This window comes from Pogonomyrmex barbatus, unplaced genomic scaffold (assembly GCF_055798465.1).
Source record: "Pogonomyrmex barbatus isolate J1 unplaced genomic scaffold, ASM5579846v1 scaffold10, whole genome shotgun sequence".
Taxonomy (NCBI): Eukaryota; Metazoa; Arthropoda; class Insecta; order Hymenoptera; family Formicidae; genus Pogonomyrmex; species Pogonomyrmex barbatus.
The window spans coordinates 5,530,529-5,548,851 of NW_028297099.1; the positions used below are offsets into that span (position 1 = coordinate 5,530,529).

General features: G+C 33.6%; 1 protein-coding gene and 1 long non-coding RNA gene across 2 annotated transcripts; one reads left to right on the forward strand and one right to left on the reverse strand.

Moving 5' to 3' along the window:
* Positions 1–920: 920 nt before the first annotated feature.
* Positions 921–17,683, reverse strand: LOC105432631 (uncharacterized). Its single transcript, XR_016137903.1, has 3 exons — positions 12,996–17,683; positions 4,036–4,204; positions 921–1,763 (listed from the first exon to the last, which is right to left on the reverse strand). It is a non-coding gene; the product is annotated as an uncharacterized LOC105432631 (long non-coding RNA).
* Positions 7,902–12,612, forward strand: LOC105432630 (uncharacterized). The gene is made up of 7 exons (XM_089070568.1): positions 7,902–7,976; positions 8,055–8,177; positions 9,231–9,293; positions 9,403–9,465; positions 9,548–9,589; positions 9,671–9,745; positions 11,057–12,612. The coding sequence occupies exons 1-7, from the start codon at positions 7,917–7,919 to the stop codon at positions 11,123–11,125; spliced, it is 495 nt and encodes a 164-aa protein (XP_088926694.1). The 5' UTR covers positions 7,902–7,916; the 3' UTR covers positions 11,126–12,612.
* Positions 17,684–18,323: the final 640 nt, after the last annotated feature.

The window sequence follows — 18,323 nt, forward strand, 5'->3', positions numbered from 1 at the left end:
TCTGTATCACTTTTAGTTACTATTGCAGCAAAAGATGCATCGATGGACGTCGAGGGATCTCGCGAAACGATGAATACTGAATTTTAATTATAAATTTTACATCAACGTGTTATTTTTACTATATTTTTATGCATTTTGTTGCAATTCATATCATATTATTTTCATGATTTCCCATACGTAATCAAATATTATTACCTGAAAATTAATGTTGTTTATTTAGATCTGAAATAAAGTAATTTAATCATTGAGATGTAATGCAAGCTTAAGAAATAGTTAGCTATGTATAATTACATAATCAATCTTTTTTCATAATTAATTTGATATTTAAAATTATTGAATTTATTAAATGAGACACATTTTTGATATCCTGAACATTTAAAAATAATAATCTCTCATTTAAATTTATAAATCATACTGATTTCGAATGAAAGAAATAAAGATAATACCCTTTTAAACTTATTTTATATTTTATATTAAGCTTATTTGATATTTTGCGTCGTGAAGTTTTACTAATTTTTACAAAATAATCTTCTTTAAGTAATTTTCTTAGTTTGCAAATACAATTCACGTGCAAAATTCATTATTTTATATCTTCTATTCAAGCTAATGTTTTTTTTATATTATTATATTCGAATTGTATGTACTAGTATATTTAATATTTATAAAATGTTTACATATATATATATATATATATATATATATATATATTTATATATATTTATATATATTTATGAAATTTTTATTTATTTTTACAACTTTAATATGTTTGATATTTTACATATTTATATACGAAAATTTATCTTTTATGTATTTATCTTTTATGTCCATATTCATTAAATTTTACTTATTATATATCATTTTATTCTGTAAAAATTGTTTTTTAATCCAGGTAATACTGTTTAATGAAATTCCTCCATGTCCAATAAAGAAAAATCTGATGATAGTAGATTTTCATGAGTATTAAAGCATGGTTAAATGTAATTTATAATATGCAAATTTGAAATAATTAAATCTCATTGAAAATGAAAACACTACGTCAGCAAAGTAACCGAGCATTTTAAACATTTGGTCCGTAAAATAGAAATCACGTAATCTGATTAATAATTTAACAATTTATAAATAAACGTAATTTTTTATTTAATTTCATTAAAATCAAACATTAGTTTTTTTAATTATAAATAATGATTTTATTAATTAATATGGGGATACAATATCATGATTTTATCGGAAATTTTAAAAAAATTGAAAGCGTATCAATGAATAAGATCGTACAAATAAATATACAAACGTATATATACGTATTTAAAATAAAAAATGTAATATTTGGAAAAATTAAGTTTCGTGAAACGTAGCACCCCAATATACTTCTGTATATCCGGATAACTGTAATATTCATTCGTCTGACCAACTGATTAAACCCCATCCATATAATATCGGCTATCAGACATTCTTACCTGAAGACCGTGCATGGTCGCGATCTTTTCGAACCGTTGATAATCCGCGCTCAATTTCGGCAGGCGAACGTGCACGGAGGCTCGGATGGTCGTGCCAAGCAAGATTCGTAGGGCAGAATGTGAAGGAAGCCGGGTCTCCGGTGCCGCAGGAATTCCAATTTCTTTTCGATTTCTTGGACCGCTTTAACGAGCCCTCCTCGTACACCGCCGCGAGGTTCCCGCCTCGTTCCATCGATATCAGACGCATGTGATCCGGCTCGTTGCGCCAGACAAGAAAAGTTTTCTCCTTGTTAAAAAATATCTCCGTACCTGGAGGAAAGAACAGCATTATACAAGTGCGGTAGTTTTATATACCTTGAACTTTCAACCGGAAAGCCGTTCTCCTCTTTAATCGCGAAAGGTCTTCTATTACATCCTGCCTTGTCTTAAGTGTTGTTGTAGACGATTTTCGTTGTTATTGTATGTGTATATATGTAACTCGTTATATAAATATTGCACCGAGTTCTTTGTAGTACGGAAGAAATAACGAATAGATCGCGAGGAAGTCGCAATTCCGTTTAATCTTTAAGCGAAACCGTTGTGTTTTCGGTCGAGAGACATTACGTTGCGACACGTGTTCGGGAAGTTAGAAAGTTTTCTCGCTCGCTTACATTTTAATTCAAATGATTTCTTCGTATGCGTTTATAATCACGTTAAGTGCTCGAAACGTGGCATGAACTTTATCTCGAAGTATCGCGCGAGTGTGTTTCTTAAGGATAAACTTGCTTTAATCTCGCTTACATCTTGCTTATATTTTACTCGAGATCTCACTTAAGTCTCGAAATTTGTATTTCGTAGTTCTATTAATAAACTGCGAATACCGTGAAAATTCAATTAAACGTTGATTAGTAACGGAATTAAATGATGCTTAAGGCCACAATCAATTCGGAATAACTTTTTAAATTAAATTACCGATAAACTAACTCACAAAAAGCATGATACAAAAGTTTAATATTCGAATCAGCATAAGCCGAGAAACGGGGTGCACTTTAATCTATTAGTGCAATTCAAAGGCTAGTCCGGTATTGATTCGACCGGTCGAGCGAATCTCTTTATTAAAAGGAAAAATAGATCCGGCTACGATTCTGATTATTCGTGAGTAACAAGCAAGCAGCGTGGTAATCTCCGTCGAGTGCATGCAACATGAAAAAAAAAAATGGAAAAAGAAACGCAACGAGATATGCAATGGCTAAACGAAACAAAGTACGCAATTAAATTTGTCCTATGGCGAATCATATTTCCATACATCGCACATTTAATTAATATTAGTGACAATGTCGAATGAGAGGGAGGGAAAGGGGAAAGCCCAACAGAGTCGTGATGCTGTTAATTAAGCATAACTGCAGATGCGCCCTGCATAAACGTGGGAAAAGGGCGCGCCGAGACCCTTTGTTTAGCAGGTTAAAAAGCGAAACGTTTTTTTTTTAATTGACGAGGGGTAATCCGTTTTATCTTCTATTTGAAACCTTTTAAAGATATCTTGAATTATTTCATTGCGTTTATTTTAAAAATCCGTTTGCCAAATGATGACAACAAAAAAAGAAAAAAAGAAACCGATTGGAAAAAAGCCAAAAACTCTTTCGTGCGTCCCGTTTTTCACAATAACGGATTAATAATTCAGGACACATCGTATGCATTTTGCAAACGCGCGTAATTTGGAATTGTCCGTGAAAAAAAAAAAGAAAGTAAAAAGAATTGAACGAAACATTCGGTTCTCTCCGAAAACTCTCAAAGCACTGCACGCCACACCCTTCTAAGCGTTACGCTAAGCTCCGTAATACCCTCTAACCCTTTTAACTCCCTAATCCTAGGGGCGAAGGGATTCGAGACCTCATCGTGACGAAAATCATTAATGCAAATTTATTTAATCAGCTACTCGCTGCTCTCGTATTATGTAATGTATATAGAAGACATTATATTGTAAAGAACACATTGTTTACATGGATATCTTGGAGGATTTATAACTTAAATGATTATTTAAAGTAAGGTATAACAAGTAATAAGACGTGGGGTATAAAAATCTTTATTACGAAGCTGTTTAAAAATGCATACTGCGGTTTGCAGGTCGGGAACGTTTGCCGATACACGCGCGCGCGTATACGCGTAATCGTTTTGCTTATTCCTGTATAGAACTTGCTTTAATCTTGGTAAAGTTTTGCTTTAATCTTCGTTTCAACATAAATCCTCGATTTGGGGTGTACGGCTTACCGAGGATTAATGTTTTCGAGTAGGCTGAAGGAACTTAAGACATTGTAATTGAATGTTTTAACGAAAGCAACTACGGTCGGATCGAAGTTTGACCCCGAAGTATAATGTTGGTCGTCGAAGTTGGCTCTTAGCATACGGTTAACGTAAATGGAATACATTCGAAATACCGTCCGATTGTAAATAAGATGTAAAGCGTTAGGTAATTTTAGTTTATTTATACGATCTAATTTAGAGCTAAATCGTGCCCACGTCGAAACTAATTTCGAGTGTAAGCGAAGAAGAAAATATAACGCTATTAATATCAGTTGTACATTATTGCATTTGGCGAGCTTACCCCTTATTGGCCAAAATTTTGCGTCTGCTGCTTTTAGAAGCCTGTCGTCCTGGTTGAACGGGAAATGATCATTCGGTAATTGTTGCCGGATCTGTTTGTCTAATGCTCCGAGCGTGTAATAGGTCTCTTTGAACTCGTCCTTTAACGAGGTTAAAGCTTCCTCCTGTACCTAGAGGTACAGGATAATCGTATTATAAAAGCGATCTTGTAGCTTCACTCTTACAGTAGCCTTAATTCTCTTTCGCCATGCCACTAAGCGATACAAAACTAATTGCAGAAATCATTTTCTTGGACAAATCGTGCGCGTTTTCCACCAATGGCGGATTTAATGCTTCAAAAGCCCCAAGTGCGACGACCACTGCTTTGTTCAGTTTTGTATCGGTTTAATGGATAGAACAGACAAGAGCAGAAATTTTACTTACAAGTTCTTATGGAACGGAAAGACTTGAAATTTCTATCAAATATTTTCTCTTAATAATTACAAATCTTTAAAAGGTAAATCATTATAGACTCACGTAACTGAGAAACAATCGAAGATCTATCTATTTAAAGCTGTGCTCATAAATACTACCACTGTCTTCCACTTGCTTTCCGTTTTAATTCGCGTACTGAATCTCGCTTATGGCAAGGGATTGAACGGATAACTCTTGATCGACCTTACGCAACGAATCCGCATCGAGACTACATGCTTTCCCTCTGGGATAAAGATTATCTGGTTTTTCTGATTCGCTCCAATCTAGGTCGGAATGAACCTGGTCGATCCTAAAACCAGTGTGATACTCCTCGATCATGGGATCGAACAATCTGGTGAAGACATCGTAGGCTTCGGGATCAGGCTCGTGATAGAATCAAGACTCACCAAGCCAGACCGAATTACGTCTATCAAGGTTAAGCTCCGAGTGATCATTTGTGTCTTTAGCTTGTCGAATAGAATCCTTATTCAATATTTCTTTATTAAAAAATTACTTTCATTTGAAAGCGAAATTAAATACGCTGCGCGATATAAAAAATTTTATTCATACTTTGGAAAACTTTTAAAAAGGATTTATTTCATGAAAATATGATACTTCCTAACATTTTACTTCAAAGAATTATCTCATAATTGTTTTTAGCACATTGCAAAAAAATGTAATTTCTTTATTTCTAATAAAGATATGAAATGTGAATTACTATTTGTCAGCTACTATCACGTTCCGATAAAGTTTTCATGTTTTATCGTCTGCTCGTTTTTAAAAAAACGATACTTTTATGTATAATTTATAAAATGTAACCTTTATAAAGATGCATATGTATCTTTAATGTGCATAGTCTTTGTATCTTTATGTGTATAATCTTTGTATCACGTACAACTTGTTATATTTTATGAAAAAAATGTGTAATACTTAATTAAAAATGTTTTTAATTTTTTAAAAATTTTAATTCTTTTAGAGAAATTATTTTTTTTTTAGAAAAATTTTTTTAATAACTTTCGTGTAATGATTTAATATCGAGCACGTATAGCATTATTAAACTGGAGAACATATTTTATTTTAATCTACCTTTTGTCTGCATGAGTTTCATAGTTGAGCGTTTTTTAACTCTTTTAGTTTGTTATTGTTTCTTCTAACATAATTCTTCTAACAATTTGTGTTTTTTGGCAAGCGCATGATCGCCTGCCACACATTTTTTTTAATCTCTCACCGTTCGCACTCTCTTTCTTTTTCCAATAGTCTTTCTTTATTTTTCGTGTACTTGTCTTTCTTTAATCCTTCAACCGTCCTATTCTATCTACTATCGTCTACCTTGGACAATTTTCTCGTTTCCTCCTGATTTCCCTGCTTTCACTTGAGATGCATCTCATTCACGACGCTGGATTTTAATTATATATTTTTTCACATATTTTCCATTCTCTTCTTTCCCTTTCTTTTGACATCCATAGCAGTCAAGAGAACTCTATAGGATGAGAATGCGAAATTTTGATTGAAAATGGCAGTACTTTATGCATGCAAAAATGTCTTTTCATTTATCTTGAGTAAAATATGGCGATTAAGCGACATACAGGAAAATAGACTCATGTCAATTTCTACAATTCATTTATTTTCTTAAATATATTGTACATCTTGAATATAAAAATATGAATCTTTTCATATAAAAATTCACTTAAATTTACGATAAAATTATAATTTTTTGATAAATATAATAGCAATAATTAATATATATGTGCAGAAATTATTTATGTAGAGAAACGATCGAAACGCATTATTTTTGTTATAAATTCTATAAATTTGCTATGATTGTTTTATTATTTATAGTATATATTCTTATAATAGTTTGGATACTATTTAGAATTATTTTTGTCATCTGCATTTATATCTGTGCTATAGATACAATTAATTTTATATACAATTTTATATACAATTGAGATCTTTTTATCTTGAATCTTATTATGATCAAAAATGTATCATCTTTATTTGATTCATTTAATATATTTATTAAGAACGTTATCGCGACAAAATTTACCTTTCTGCTTTAATCTCAAATTTAATTATATCTTAACTTCTATATATATATATATATATATATATATATATATATATATATATATATATATTCACAATATTAATTTTCATCAGTTATACGGACATGATATATTTACTTACTACTTTATATAGTTTCAAATAGTTTCGCATAAATTCAATTTTGACATAATCAAAGCGATAGAAAGTTGAATGAATAATACTTCTTCATCTAACACCGCGCTTTTACAACTCAATAATGCATTCCATGTTATGTATACATAGGCAAATGCCGCAGGTTATAAATTACGTCAGGAAACTTCGGCGCAGGAAGAATATTGGTGGCGCACGCAAAACTAAACAAACCTTTCACGAGGATCCTAATGACACGTAACGAACGCGACTGACACGAACTATGCTCAAACTTCAAAAATGCGAAGGGTAGCTCTCGTGTAAATACTGAAGAGACAGGGAGAAATGCAAGAAAGTAAAGTGATATTACCCAGGGATGAATGAGTATGAAAATTAATTATACTAAAGGGCGTCAAATTAATTTGATTGATGCTTGGTATATTCCACAAATGATAATTTACATAAAATATAGAAGTCTAAAATTTTTCAGTTTTCTTTTTCATAAAAAAAAAAAAATATTATCTAAATTAATAATGAAGTGAGAATTTCTTAGACCGATGTTCATAGTCAATTGTTATTTCAAGATCGTCTTAAATAATATCTTAAGATGCTAATACTATCTTTGGTTCTATCATTAATTTATAACGTTTTAAATCTGTATTCAAGAAGGTCTTAAATATAAGAAACGGATTATAAATTAAATTTAAGAAACGGATTATGATATTAGCCTGTATTAAAAATTAATTTTTAAAATTTAAAATTTAAAATTAGTTGCTTGTTTATTACAGTTGTCGCTAAGCAATATTGTCTTGCACTAAAAATTGAATTCAGTTCGACTTCGTTAATATTTTAGTTTAGGTAAAATAAATTATGAAATGTTCCTTTTTTCTCCTTTTCACTGAGATAAATCACATTTATACAGGAATTTTTTAAAAATTAATTTCGATTTTCTTAAAATTTTTATCTATTCGTGACTACAATCGATAATGGCATTTAAATGAGAATTGTGATTATTGTTCGATATCGTTATAATTCTTATTATAAAAGACTGTCTGAATGTTTGACCAATGTCAAAGTAATTCGCCTATTTATCGTCATTTGTTTATCGATCGATCGCAATGCTTACCAATGGAAGGCCGACGTCTCCTGTCAAATATTTATTTGAATGACCACCATTCCCCCGATTATCCCCGAGCATCGGCGTGATATCGTGCGATCTCGACAAATTATTCGGTAGTTATCGCCTTCCCCATCATGGATGACAGTAGGCTCTACAAGTACTATCGTGTGTCCGGATACGGTTTGAATTCGTTGGTCAGAAATGCGGATCGATTTGGGTTACTTCAGTTGCCTCAAGGACTTCAAGTTTTCACGAACCACGCTTCGTTTCAGATATACCGATTTCTCATCGCCGATTACAATCTTAGACGTTTCTTCAACTTAAGTGCTTATTACGGACCGGTGACTTTTGTTACGTTCGTCTTCATAATGATTATGACTGTCTGTTCCATAGCAGTGAGTTTAACAAGAGCAATTTTACAGGAATAATGTAAAATAATGTAGAAAAGTTTCACTTTTTTAATATATATATATATATATATATAATTAATTTTATTTTGTTAAAATCTACCCGCGATAATTAACAGAAGGAATTAGATTGTATTAGCCACATCTAAAAAACTTATCTGTTAATTAATTTTGTTCACGGTAGCAAATGTAAAAGCTTCTAGATACAATGACTCGTTCGGGAAGAGAAAATTCAAGTGAGCTTATTATTCTGGCAATTAATTTGCATATGATATCATATGATTCGATACAATAATTAAAACGCCATGACAATACGAGTACACGATTCTATAATTAATTATTTGCTTTAAATCCAACGTAATAATATTATTTCAACGTGTAATTAATCAAGGGGACAATAAACGATCGAAGTCGCGGAATTACTGATACATTTTCTGTCATATCGTGGTCGCAATTTAAATAGATAATGCTCATCGTTTTATATATATGTAAACGCACGAAAGAAAACGAGTCACGTATCTTTCGAAAACCTTACCAGCGCCGAACTCTCTTGCCGGCTTAAAGAAAATGTAAACAACTTTGTGAGGCAATCGCTTGAATACTGATGCGTTTGCGCACGTGCCATATTGTATCAAATATAATTCTACACGCAAAAAAGTATACCATGTATCTTCGCGGTTTCAAAGAAAGGGATTTTCAACTATTTTCAACACAATAGCGTTTTGTTTTAATTTTTATCGAAGTGACAGCGTTCAGAAAGCTGCAATTTCAAATAGATTTATAAGCATAAAAGTTTTTATCGATTTTCAATCTGCTATTTTTACTTCGGCGCGGGAAGAGGTTTATTTCAGAAATTAAAAAACAAAACAGATTATAAAGCATAATTTCGTAACTATTCGTAACAAGATTAAATAGTGATGGAAAATCAATACGAAATATAAAAAAATTTTAAAGTTAATTTAATAATAAAAATTTAATTTAGTATATTAATATACTATCGTTAATTGCTTTAAATATTCAAATCTTTATTTTCATGGATAGAGTTTAAATACGGTGACGATGAACGATATACTTTTCCGTGAATTGTTGGAGAAGGCGGAGAAGGTAAGTTGGGCAGTCTCGGCAATCAAAGCCAGATTGAAGTTTGATCGAGACTGGAACGATATTGAACCGCACTTTGAAAGCGCTAACGTTGACTGCCAATAATTTGTAGAAGTTACCGCGAATGGAAAGCGTCGTTAGCATCATACCTCCGTACAAGTGTATTCACAAGCACGTAAGTTTATTATTAAATATCAAAAATCTTAAACACACAATTAACGTTTTGCATTATGCTCTCTAATAATTTCCATCTCCAGCTACAGCGGATGGGGGTGTTCCAAGAGAAAATAAAGAAAATGGTAAACGTTGACGATCTGTTCGATTACACTTTCACTAATTAAATATTTTAATGGCTGAATTTCTGAATTTTATTGTAACAGTTGCGCAAAGAACAGCTAGAGCTGGAAATAATGAACAGCAAAATGTCGTGCATCGAGAAGCTATTGAAGCCAGAGGTAAATTATTTGTTGTGATAAATGGGACTCGCGTGATGTGTTTGTGTGTGTGTGTGTGTGTGTGTGTGTGTGTGTGTGTGTGTGTGTGTGTGTGTGTGTGTGTGTGTGTGTGTGTGTAAGTTTTTGTGCGTATGTATGGTATGGGATCGTTACTAGTAAATAAAAAAGCCCGCTGCAAACTTGAACGCTATCCACGCGTACATCCTTTGTCGTGCTTCAATTCAACACCATAGATAAAAATCATCGAACTATGGCCCATTCACGCTCCTATTCGGAATTTACACGCGATCATTGATCTTAAATAATTTAATAACTCGCAGGTTGCGGAGATGAATGCGATGAAACTCGCGCGAGTTCGTACAAAGGGTTACTGATAAACTATGCTGATCGCAAGCTCGCTTTTAATTAAAATTTCGCTACTGTCGAAGAATGGAATAATGTAATAAAACGCATTTATGCGATTTTCCGCGTACACACGCGGGATGTTGTTGCGCGATAGAAAGAAACAGCTCTTTCCCATTACACGCGGGATGACCTATAAACTCTGAATTACCAGAGGTCGTATAAACGTATGCATCATCTACGATTTTCGGTCGTTGCGTCGATTAGATCAGTCTCGGTATATCCGGCAGGTAGCCTCGGCGCTCGATTGGCAGACATAAAATTAGATTCGACCCCACCTCAGACCTTTCTATGGCTGTCCGAGTTTATATCGATGGGATATTTTTATTCATTGTTAATCCATTCCGAACGCGGATATTTCGACGCTTTGTCTTTAATTAAGCGCGCTATATTTCTACTTCTTGCCGACACAATGAAATTAATATTGAACGTCGAACACAAATCTCGGAATTAGAATCATTAAAGGTATCAGCCTAACGAAGCGAAAAACGGTATCGTACGAAAATTACGGGCTATAAATGTCACACTCCCATTAGAGAATTAAGATCATTTTTATTGGCAAAAGATATTCCGTTCGATGGCAATGATCGTCGGAACTTTCGAAATTGCGATAATTTAGGAACTTTCCGCTTTATCCTCGTTTCTTTTAAATCGATATACGAATCTTTCTCCTGATATACGTGCGTCATACTATATAAATTAATTCATTTGCTCTCTAATAAAATTATTATTATTATTAATAAAATTATTGACATTATAATAACAATGTATTTTGCATTAATTGAATATCGTAATGACATGAAAATTTGTTGATAGTAACTACGTCCGATTACTAACGCTAATAATATATCTATTATACAAACATTATATATAATTTCGTACTAATAGTAATATCTCTTTCGGGAACAGTCCGAGTGGCGTCGTAGCAGATCACCAAAAATATACCATCGCCCTATCAATGTGGAAACGTCAAAGTAGCAAAATACAGAAAAAGAGAATAAACGTATGTAAAATCCAATGAAATTTTATAATTAATGCTGTTTTCATTAACAACGTATAATTGATATAAACGTAATGATTATTGTCAAATGACACATTTTAAACAAGTAGTATGAGTCTTGCGGCATGCGGTGAAGCAATCATACACATATTCCCCATGTATCCCCCATTAATCGTAAGCATTTAATTGTAAGCATTAATGATCTTGTGTGTGATTCGATAAAGTCTCAAAATTATATTAAATGTATTAAGTCCATTTGCTGTATTTATGGATACGAAGGATATGTAAGTTATAAAGTCGCTACTGTGAATATAAATTAATATAAAAGTTAGTGAAATTACAATCGATAAAGCATTCTGAAAATATTTTCACGCGTAGCAAAAAAAAAACGATTGCAAACAATGGTTTTGTCATCGAAGTATCGCATCCTTGTTCAAACACGCGTATCATTTTCGTATGATCACATGTAAAACAGCATAAATCATGACCTATTAAATGGACTGTGTATCACATATAAACGCACAGTTTTTTCGACGAAATTTTTGCATTGAAATAGGCGGCGATGCGGGATACTGAAAGTGTAGTACGTGCCGAAATTCGCCGAAAAAAAAAATGCAGCGACCTTTTTTGCGGTCGACCATATGTGAACGACGAGTACTGGTGCGTTTTGTAAAAAGTAAATGCCATAACGTCGCTTACATTGCTTGTCCATGCGTCGATATTCAACCATTTTAGACCATGTTATTTTAGATCGTATTCATGAAAGAAGATTAAAGTTGATTATACAAAATGTAGCGGACGTACTTTTTTATCTCCATATGCTATTTATATCTATAATTATATATAAATGTATTTATTCAATTATTCTGTCGATAATGTGTGTGCGAGAATCAAACATCGATACGTTACGATCTATGTCAGAATAGTTGTCAATTAAATATCGATTAACTTGAACCATTTTCTGTTCAGAAATACCAAATTCACAGTTACTCGAAGTTCTATTTAATCGAACGAATTCGTTCTATGATTATATTTTAGTGATATAGTAATACAGTTAGTAATAGAAATAGTCGGAATTTATTGTTACTTATAATAAAAAAGATCATCGTGTTTTTAATCAACTCATTTTTTATAAAATCTATTAAATATTATTTGAATTCGAAAAGTTATTCGAATATATGGGCAATATATGTTATGCAACAATAAGAGTTACTGTGAGCACAATACCATTGTCTTGAGACAATGACCATTGAAGTTTAACACTATTATCCAACTTGGAAATAAGAAAAGACAATTTAGCATGATTGCAATCTACCAAACTTTAACGTTCATTATCTCAAGACAATCATATGTGCTTGCTCTACATATATTTATTGCATAACATTATGCTTATGCAAAATGTGTCATTATGTAACTACTAATAACATAAACCATAATAAATTCAAATTGCAAAAAAATAAAACAATTGGGAATAAGACTAATCTGATTGTATATATAAATATAAATAATCCGAGTTTATTTTTCCTTTTATTATTTGATCAAAAGAAATTAATCTGACATTCAGACATGGACAATTTCATGAAATATATTATACAAAATACAATTGTATTATGTGTATATTATATGAATGTATTATATAAAATTTTTTTTATTATACATATTGCGTTATAAAAAGAAAAAGAGAAAAGAAAGAAAATGAAGAGACAAAAAGGTGCTAATCAAAGTGACTCTTTTTATTAATCTAAACTAAAACTTAAAATAACATTTATTATCTCTTAAGGTAATATTGTCTCACTACGGCCTATATTTCATTTATAAATTCCGATTTCCATTCCGTATTAAACTCACCGGTGCCGACTGATCTCACACCGTCCCTCTTCTTTTCGCGCCCGAGCTTACGGATGTCGCCAGTAGTCGCCGGTCCGAACTGTCGCGGCGCGACGAGTCTGGCCACGACCGTCTGTTTTCCACTTTCGATCCCCCGCCACGACGGGGGTTAGTGAGACTGGCTCAGGAATTGAACGCGGCTACGTGGTGTACGAGAACAGGGTCTTTGCTCCCGTTTAATATTTTAGCCAGTCCATTGGCTGCTGCCGCTCGAGGTATCGACATGCGCTTTGGCTTTCAGCTTCGCTCCATTCCGCTCGGCTCAGCTCGGCACGACACGGCACGGCACGGCACGGCACAGCATAGCACGGCACGGCACAACACGGCACGGCACGCCGTGCTCTCGCACGCCTCGTTACGTCAAACCGGACTTTCAGCTCCGGAGTGTAATCTAACGAATGCGCTACGCGGCCTTCGATATCGATATGAGGATGAGACGGATCGATCGCGCGCCGCGCGCGCTCGGCCTGTTTATTCGGCCATCGATCCCACGGCTATCGAACCGCAGCCGGCCGCTTACGGTTCGGGAAGTGTTGCATTCCGATTCGCGAGAACGGGTTTCGAAAGGACCTCGTTATAAACGGTAGATCGTTAAACTTCGGTTCCTCCTCCTCGTCTCCCGCGTCATCTTTGGGGTACAAAATCGAAAAGTAATAAGAAAACTGTTAGAAACAATTGAAATTTAAGAAAATAAGGCGTCCTATAGAACTTTAATCTCAATATTTGTCATCTCAATATCACTTTCTTTTCTTATCCTTTTTTTTCATTTTGTATTAAACTGATAATTATTTTTTAATACAGAAAGCTATTCTTACATAAAACGACGTCATTTGATTAATAACGCCTTGATATTTTGAAAGAAAAATAAAATAATATTTTAACCCATGATATATGGAGCCACATTTGATATTTGTGGGAACTAACGCGATGGAGTATTTTACGTTTGCTCGATGATGAATGGATAATATACGCGAAGTTTAGTACCGGCCTTAAAGCTAATTCTTCCGTGCGAAATATTTCGTAAGCCACAGAGAGAAAGAGACCACGTGTTAACATCACAAGAAAGAAATTGCTCCTCTTGAATGCAACGTATGGTAAACATTCGTCTATTTTAAATATTTGTGATATCATGAATTTGTCTGACGATTACACATGTAGTTTGTAAAAAATATTATGACGATCTTTTTTATATCCGTTTTTAAAATTCAGTGGAAACACGATTCTCCCTATCTCTACCATCTTCGTGCCACGATCTCCGGATTTTTAAACCTCCGTGAAATGGCAACCCTAGTGTTGACGTTGGAGAATCGAGTATAGAGTAGCTTCTATATCTCCCGTATACTATGTGGTCATTGAACCGTGCGGAAAATTTTTAAAGTAGAAGAAACCTTACAGCGTACAGACTGGCATAGCGTAGACATCTAAATGTATAATTCGCATACTTCCTGCATGCTATAAAGTCGCATGTCTATATAGTTAAGTATAAGTTTAAGTATAAGTTTATAACAAAGCTATAGCATTTGACGTAGAATCAAAGTTAATCGGCAACGGGATTTAATAGATTTAGCGAAGGCTGGCGTTAAATGACAATCTATTAGATCCAAATACATTCTTTTTCTTTTTTGAGAATAAATTTAAAAATTTCTTTGATATGCAAAGATTAAAATTAGTAACGATTGGTATGAAGGATTGATCGATGTTTGGGCTTCTGATACTCGATTCAGCTTGGCTTCTTTTGTCGCCCATCGACTGTACTCAGCAAAGCCGTATACGTGCGCTGATCGGCATTTTGTGCCGACTGGCATAGATCGATTGACACGTATTCAGTAACGGGCATTGCCCAATGAGCTTGTTGATCGACAAAGCTGATTATTGTAGGATTTGCACCTTAGACAGAAATAATCTTGCAAAATCTGTAAAAATATATCTATTAGAAGAAAATACGGAATTGAACGTAAAATATCGCGCGATAGTATTTAAAATTAAATTATTAAAATGTATAATTTACTAGTATCTCTGTTACACATGTGTTATATATTCTTTTTCTATTCAGCAATTATAGCATAAGTAAAATTATAATTTGCAAAAAATGTACGACTTAAGAATGTATTTAATTTTTGAGATTTATTCAATTTTTTAAACTTAAAACGTTACAAGAGCTTTATGTTTACAAGAGGGGTTACAACGTTAGTGTACGCAGAGTGAAGAGATGCGCGTGTAAATAATTATGTGTCTCACGAGAACTTGTAGTCATACGCGGATGGACATGTTGTGCCAATACTTTCCGGGCAGAAGTGGTAATACAATTTGGGAATGACTTCGGTCGTAGAGGGAATTACACGAAAATCCCATTTATTCTACGTGTCGATAAGCCTTTGAGAAATCGATCGTACCGCAGCAGGCAGGTTGTTTATGCAAGTGTCGGTTACGTTACCACGCCGATAGCCTCGTTTGGCAAGTGTCTCGCGTCGCCATGCTTTACCGCGAAATAACCCAATAGCTCTGACACGTATCTCTGTAACGCTCGAACTTCGGAAATTTCGAACACGCGGCCGACAATGATTTCGCGTTTATGAACGCGGTTTTCGCACTCGGCCCAGTAAAGACTTCGTCTCGCTACGTAGTCCAGAATCAAACCGACCAAAGTCAACAGATATTGTTCTGTTTACATTTAATACCCAACAAAGAAACCTCAGATGTATTATTATTTCATTGCTGATTGTTTTATTTATAAAATAATTTTACTTCTTGTTATAACCTGTAAATAGTTTTATAAAAATTTTAAAAAAATGAAAAATTACAGTAGATTAAAAAGGAACATTTTGTTTTCGTAAAATCAATTATTTGAATTGATTAATTTAATTTTTATTAAATACAATCTTAGATGTATGATGGAACTAAAGTTTTATGAATAAGAGAAAGCACTTTCTCAATGGGTTAGGCGGTTTGTCTCTTCGCGCAAGTAGTAAGCATCCGGAGTATGGTCAGACTCACCGGCTCTTGACAAATATCCCGGGTGACGCTCGGCGAACGAAGAAAATCCGATTGTGTCAGTCGCCTAGATACCCACGGGGAATTTGAAAAATCGATGGTAACTTCTGACAACAGCCCGCGAGAGCCGCGGTCCTTCCTTTCGCTCCTTCCGCCGTCCTTCGTTTTGGCACCCGCTCTTCACCACCCCCCACGAATGCTGTCTACGCAACTATCGACTTTTTCGTGGACGTGAGTGTAGGAAAGGGAGGAGGAATGTGGGGTGGCCGGGTAGGATATGGTGGCCGACAAGCAGCTTCTGAAAAATGCCCCTGGAGCGTGACTACCCTCCGCCTTTTTTTCCTCTTCTTCGGCCTCGCCCAGCACTCCCCCGCGCGATGCTCACACCCGGTGGCGGCGGGAGGATTCGGAACGAATGGGCCACACGTGTGCCGCGCATTCTCTTTTTTCTTCCTTCCTTCCTTCCTTCCTTCCTTCCCTCCTTCGTTCCATCCACCCTACGGTACCCATCGCCCCGCATTGTCGATTTCGCAGCTACTGGCAAGCGAGGCAAGTTGAACTCTCGCGGAGCTCTCCTCGGAATCGTGATTTACACTTGTCACGGCGTCGCCCTGCACCACGTGTCGCGGACACTTGGCACTTTACTCCCTTATCGCAACCGGGAATTCGAAAATCGCGTGTTTCCACTGCGCATGGTTGTATAAAAAAATACGAACTTACCCCCGCCTGTCAAAGATAATGGAACGTCAAGGTCGGGTAATTAATGTCTTGTTATCCTACCTATCCTTCTTTATTTCTTCTTTACCTATGTATATATAAATAAATTATTCAGAAAGGGAAGTAGTTTAATATAGGAGCTTTAATAATATTAGCGCTTTAATACAGGCAATCGCGGGCGCAATTTAGATCTAGCTGAAGCTTAATGCATTTAGAATTTATTAGTTCACCAAATGCTACCATTTTGTGCACAGTCTTTAATTAATACAGGCGGTATACTATCAGTCCACCATCTGCACTATTGTAATTTTATGAAGTCGGATGGAATGGAATACCTTTGGCTCTAATTGTATTTTAGGTTTCGTCATTTCGGTCATTATCGTTATCCACTGCCATATAGATTGTTGTAACGATAAATACAATATATCTTTATCATTTTCTCCAATGTATAACAAATATGCTCCATGCATCGATATATACATGTATACAGATACACATATATATGTATACGGATGCGTAAATACATTCCGGATTTGCTAATATTCGGATATCCAGATAATTAATTCATCGAATTATCCGATTACTCAAGTTCGGATATTCGAACTAATGACCTGGATCTTAATAGGAATCAAATCTATTCTAATCTATAAATTTATTAATTCGAATCCGAACTATCTACTATAAGAAATAGAATGAAGAACTAACTGTTAAAGTAACTAGAATTTATTATTTAATTATTAACGATTCTTTCTTTTGACTTGCTTCTTCTATTAACTTTGAAAGACTGTTCTTTACATCGAAAAATGTCATTACGGTTGTAAAAAGACTGAAAATTTGTGCATGCAGATCGAATTTTTTTTTATTAAAATAAAAAATGTTTAATTAAATCTTTTTCTTAATTTTTCTAAAATTCAATATATATTTTATTTATTTTTATTATATGACTATAAAACATGAAATATAAAACAATAATAATTTTACAAATTTAATAATAATTTTTACAAATGTATATATAGTATGTATATCTGTATTAGATATAGTTTTAATAAATCTTGATATTTTGATCAGTCTTTTTATTCAATTTTTATAGTTTGAATTCAAATTTATAATATTATAAATTCGACTCTCTAAATATTGAAATTTGAGATATTTAAATAATTCACATAAACATTATATGATTTGAATGTAATCAGATATTTTAGATATTATATTATTTGAATTTAAATTATTTAATATATTATATTTATAGCTTTTTAATATGAAATAAAATTTAATATAAAAATCCCATTTTTCTATCATTTTTCTTTTATTATTACTAATCTATAGAAAAATACAGTCTAGTAATTTAATATTCATATTTCAATAAATATACTACATAAGTTTATTTTTCTTTTAGATAACTAGTTTGCGAAAAATCTTTTTACCACTTCAATTTCTTTTGAAGAAAGGCCAAATGCAATTGGAAACATTAATCATTAATTAGCACTTTTATAAAATGTTTAGAATTACTGCAGGACGTATGAAATAAATCAACATCGTCGGTTTAAAAGACTCCCACTAGAGATGTCTTTTGGAAAAAGA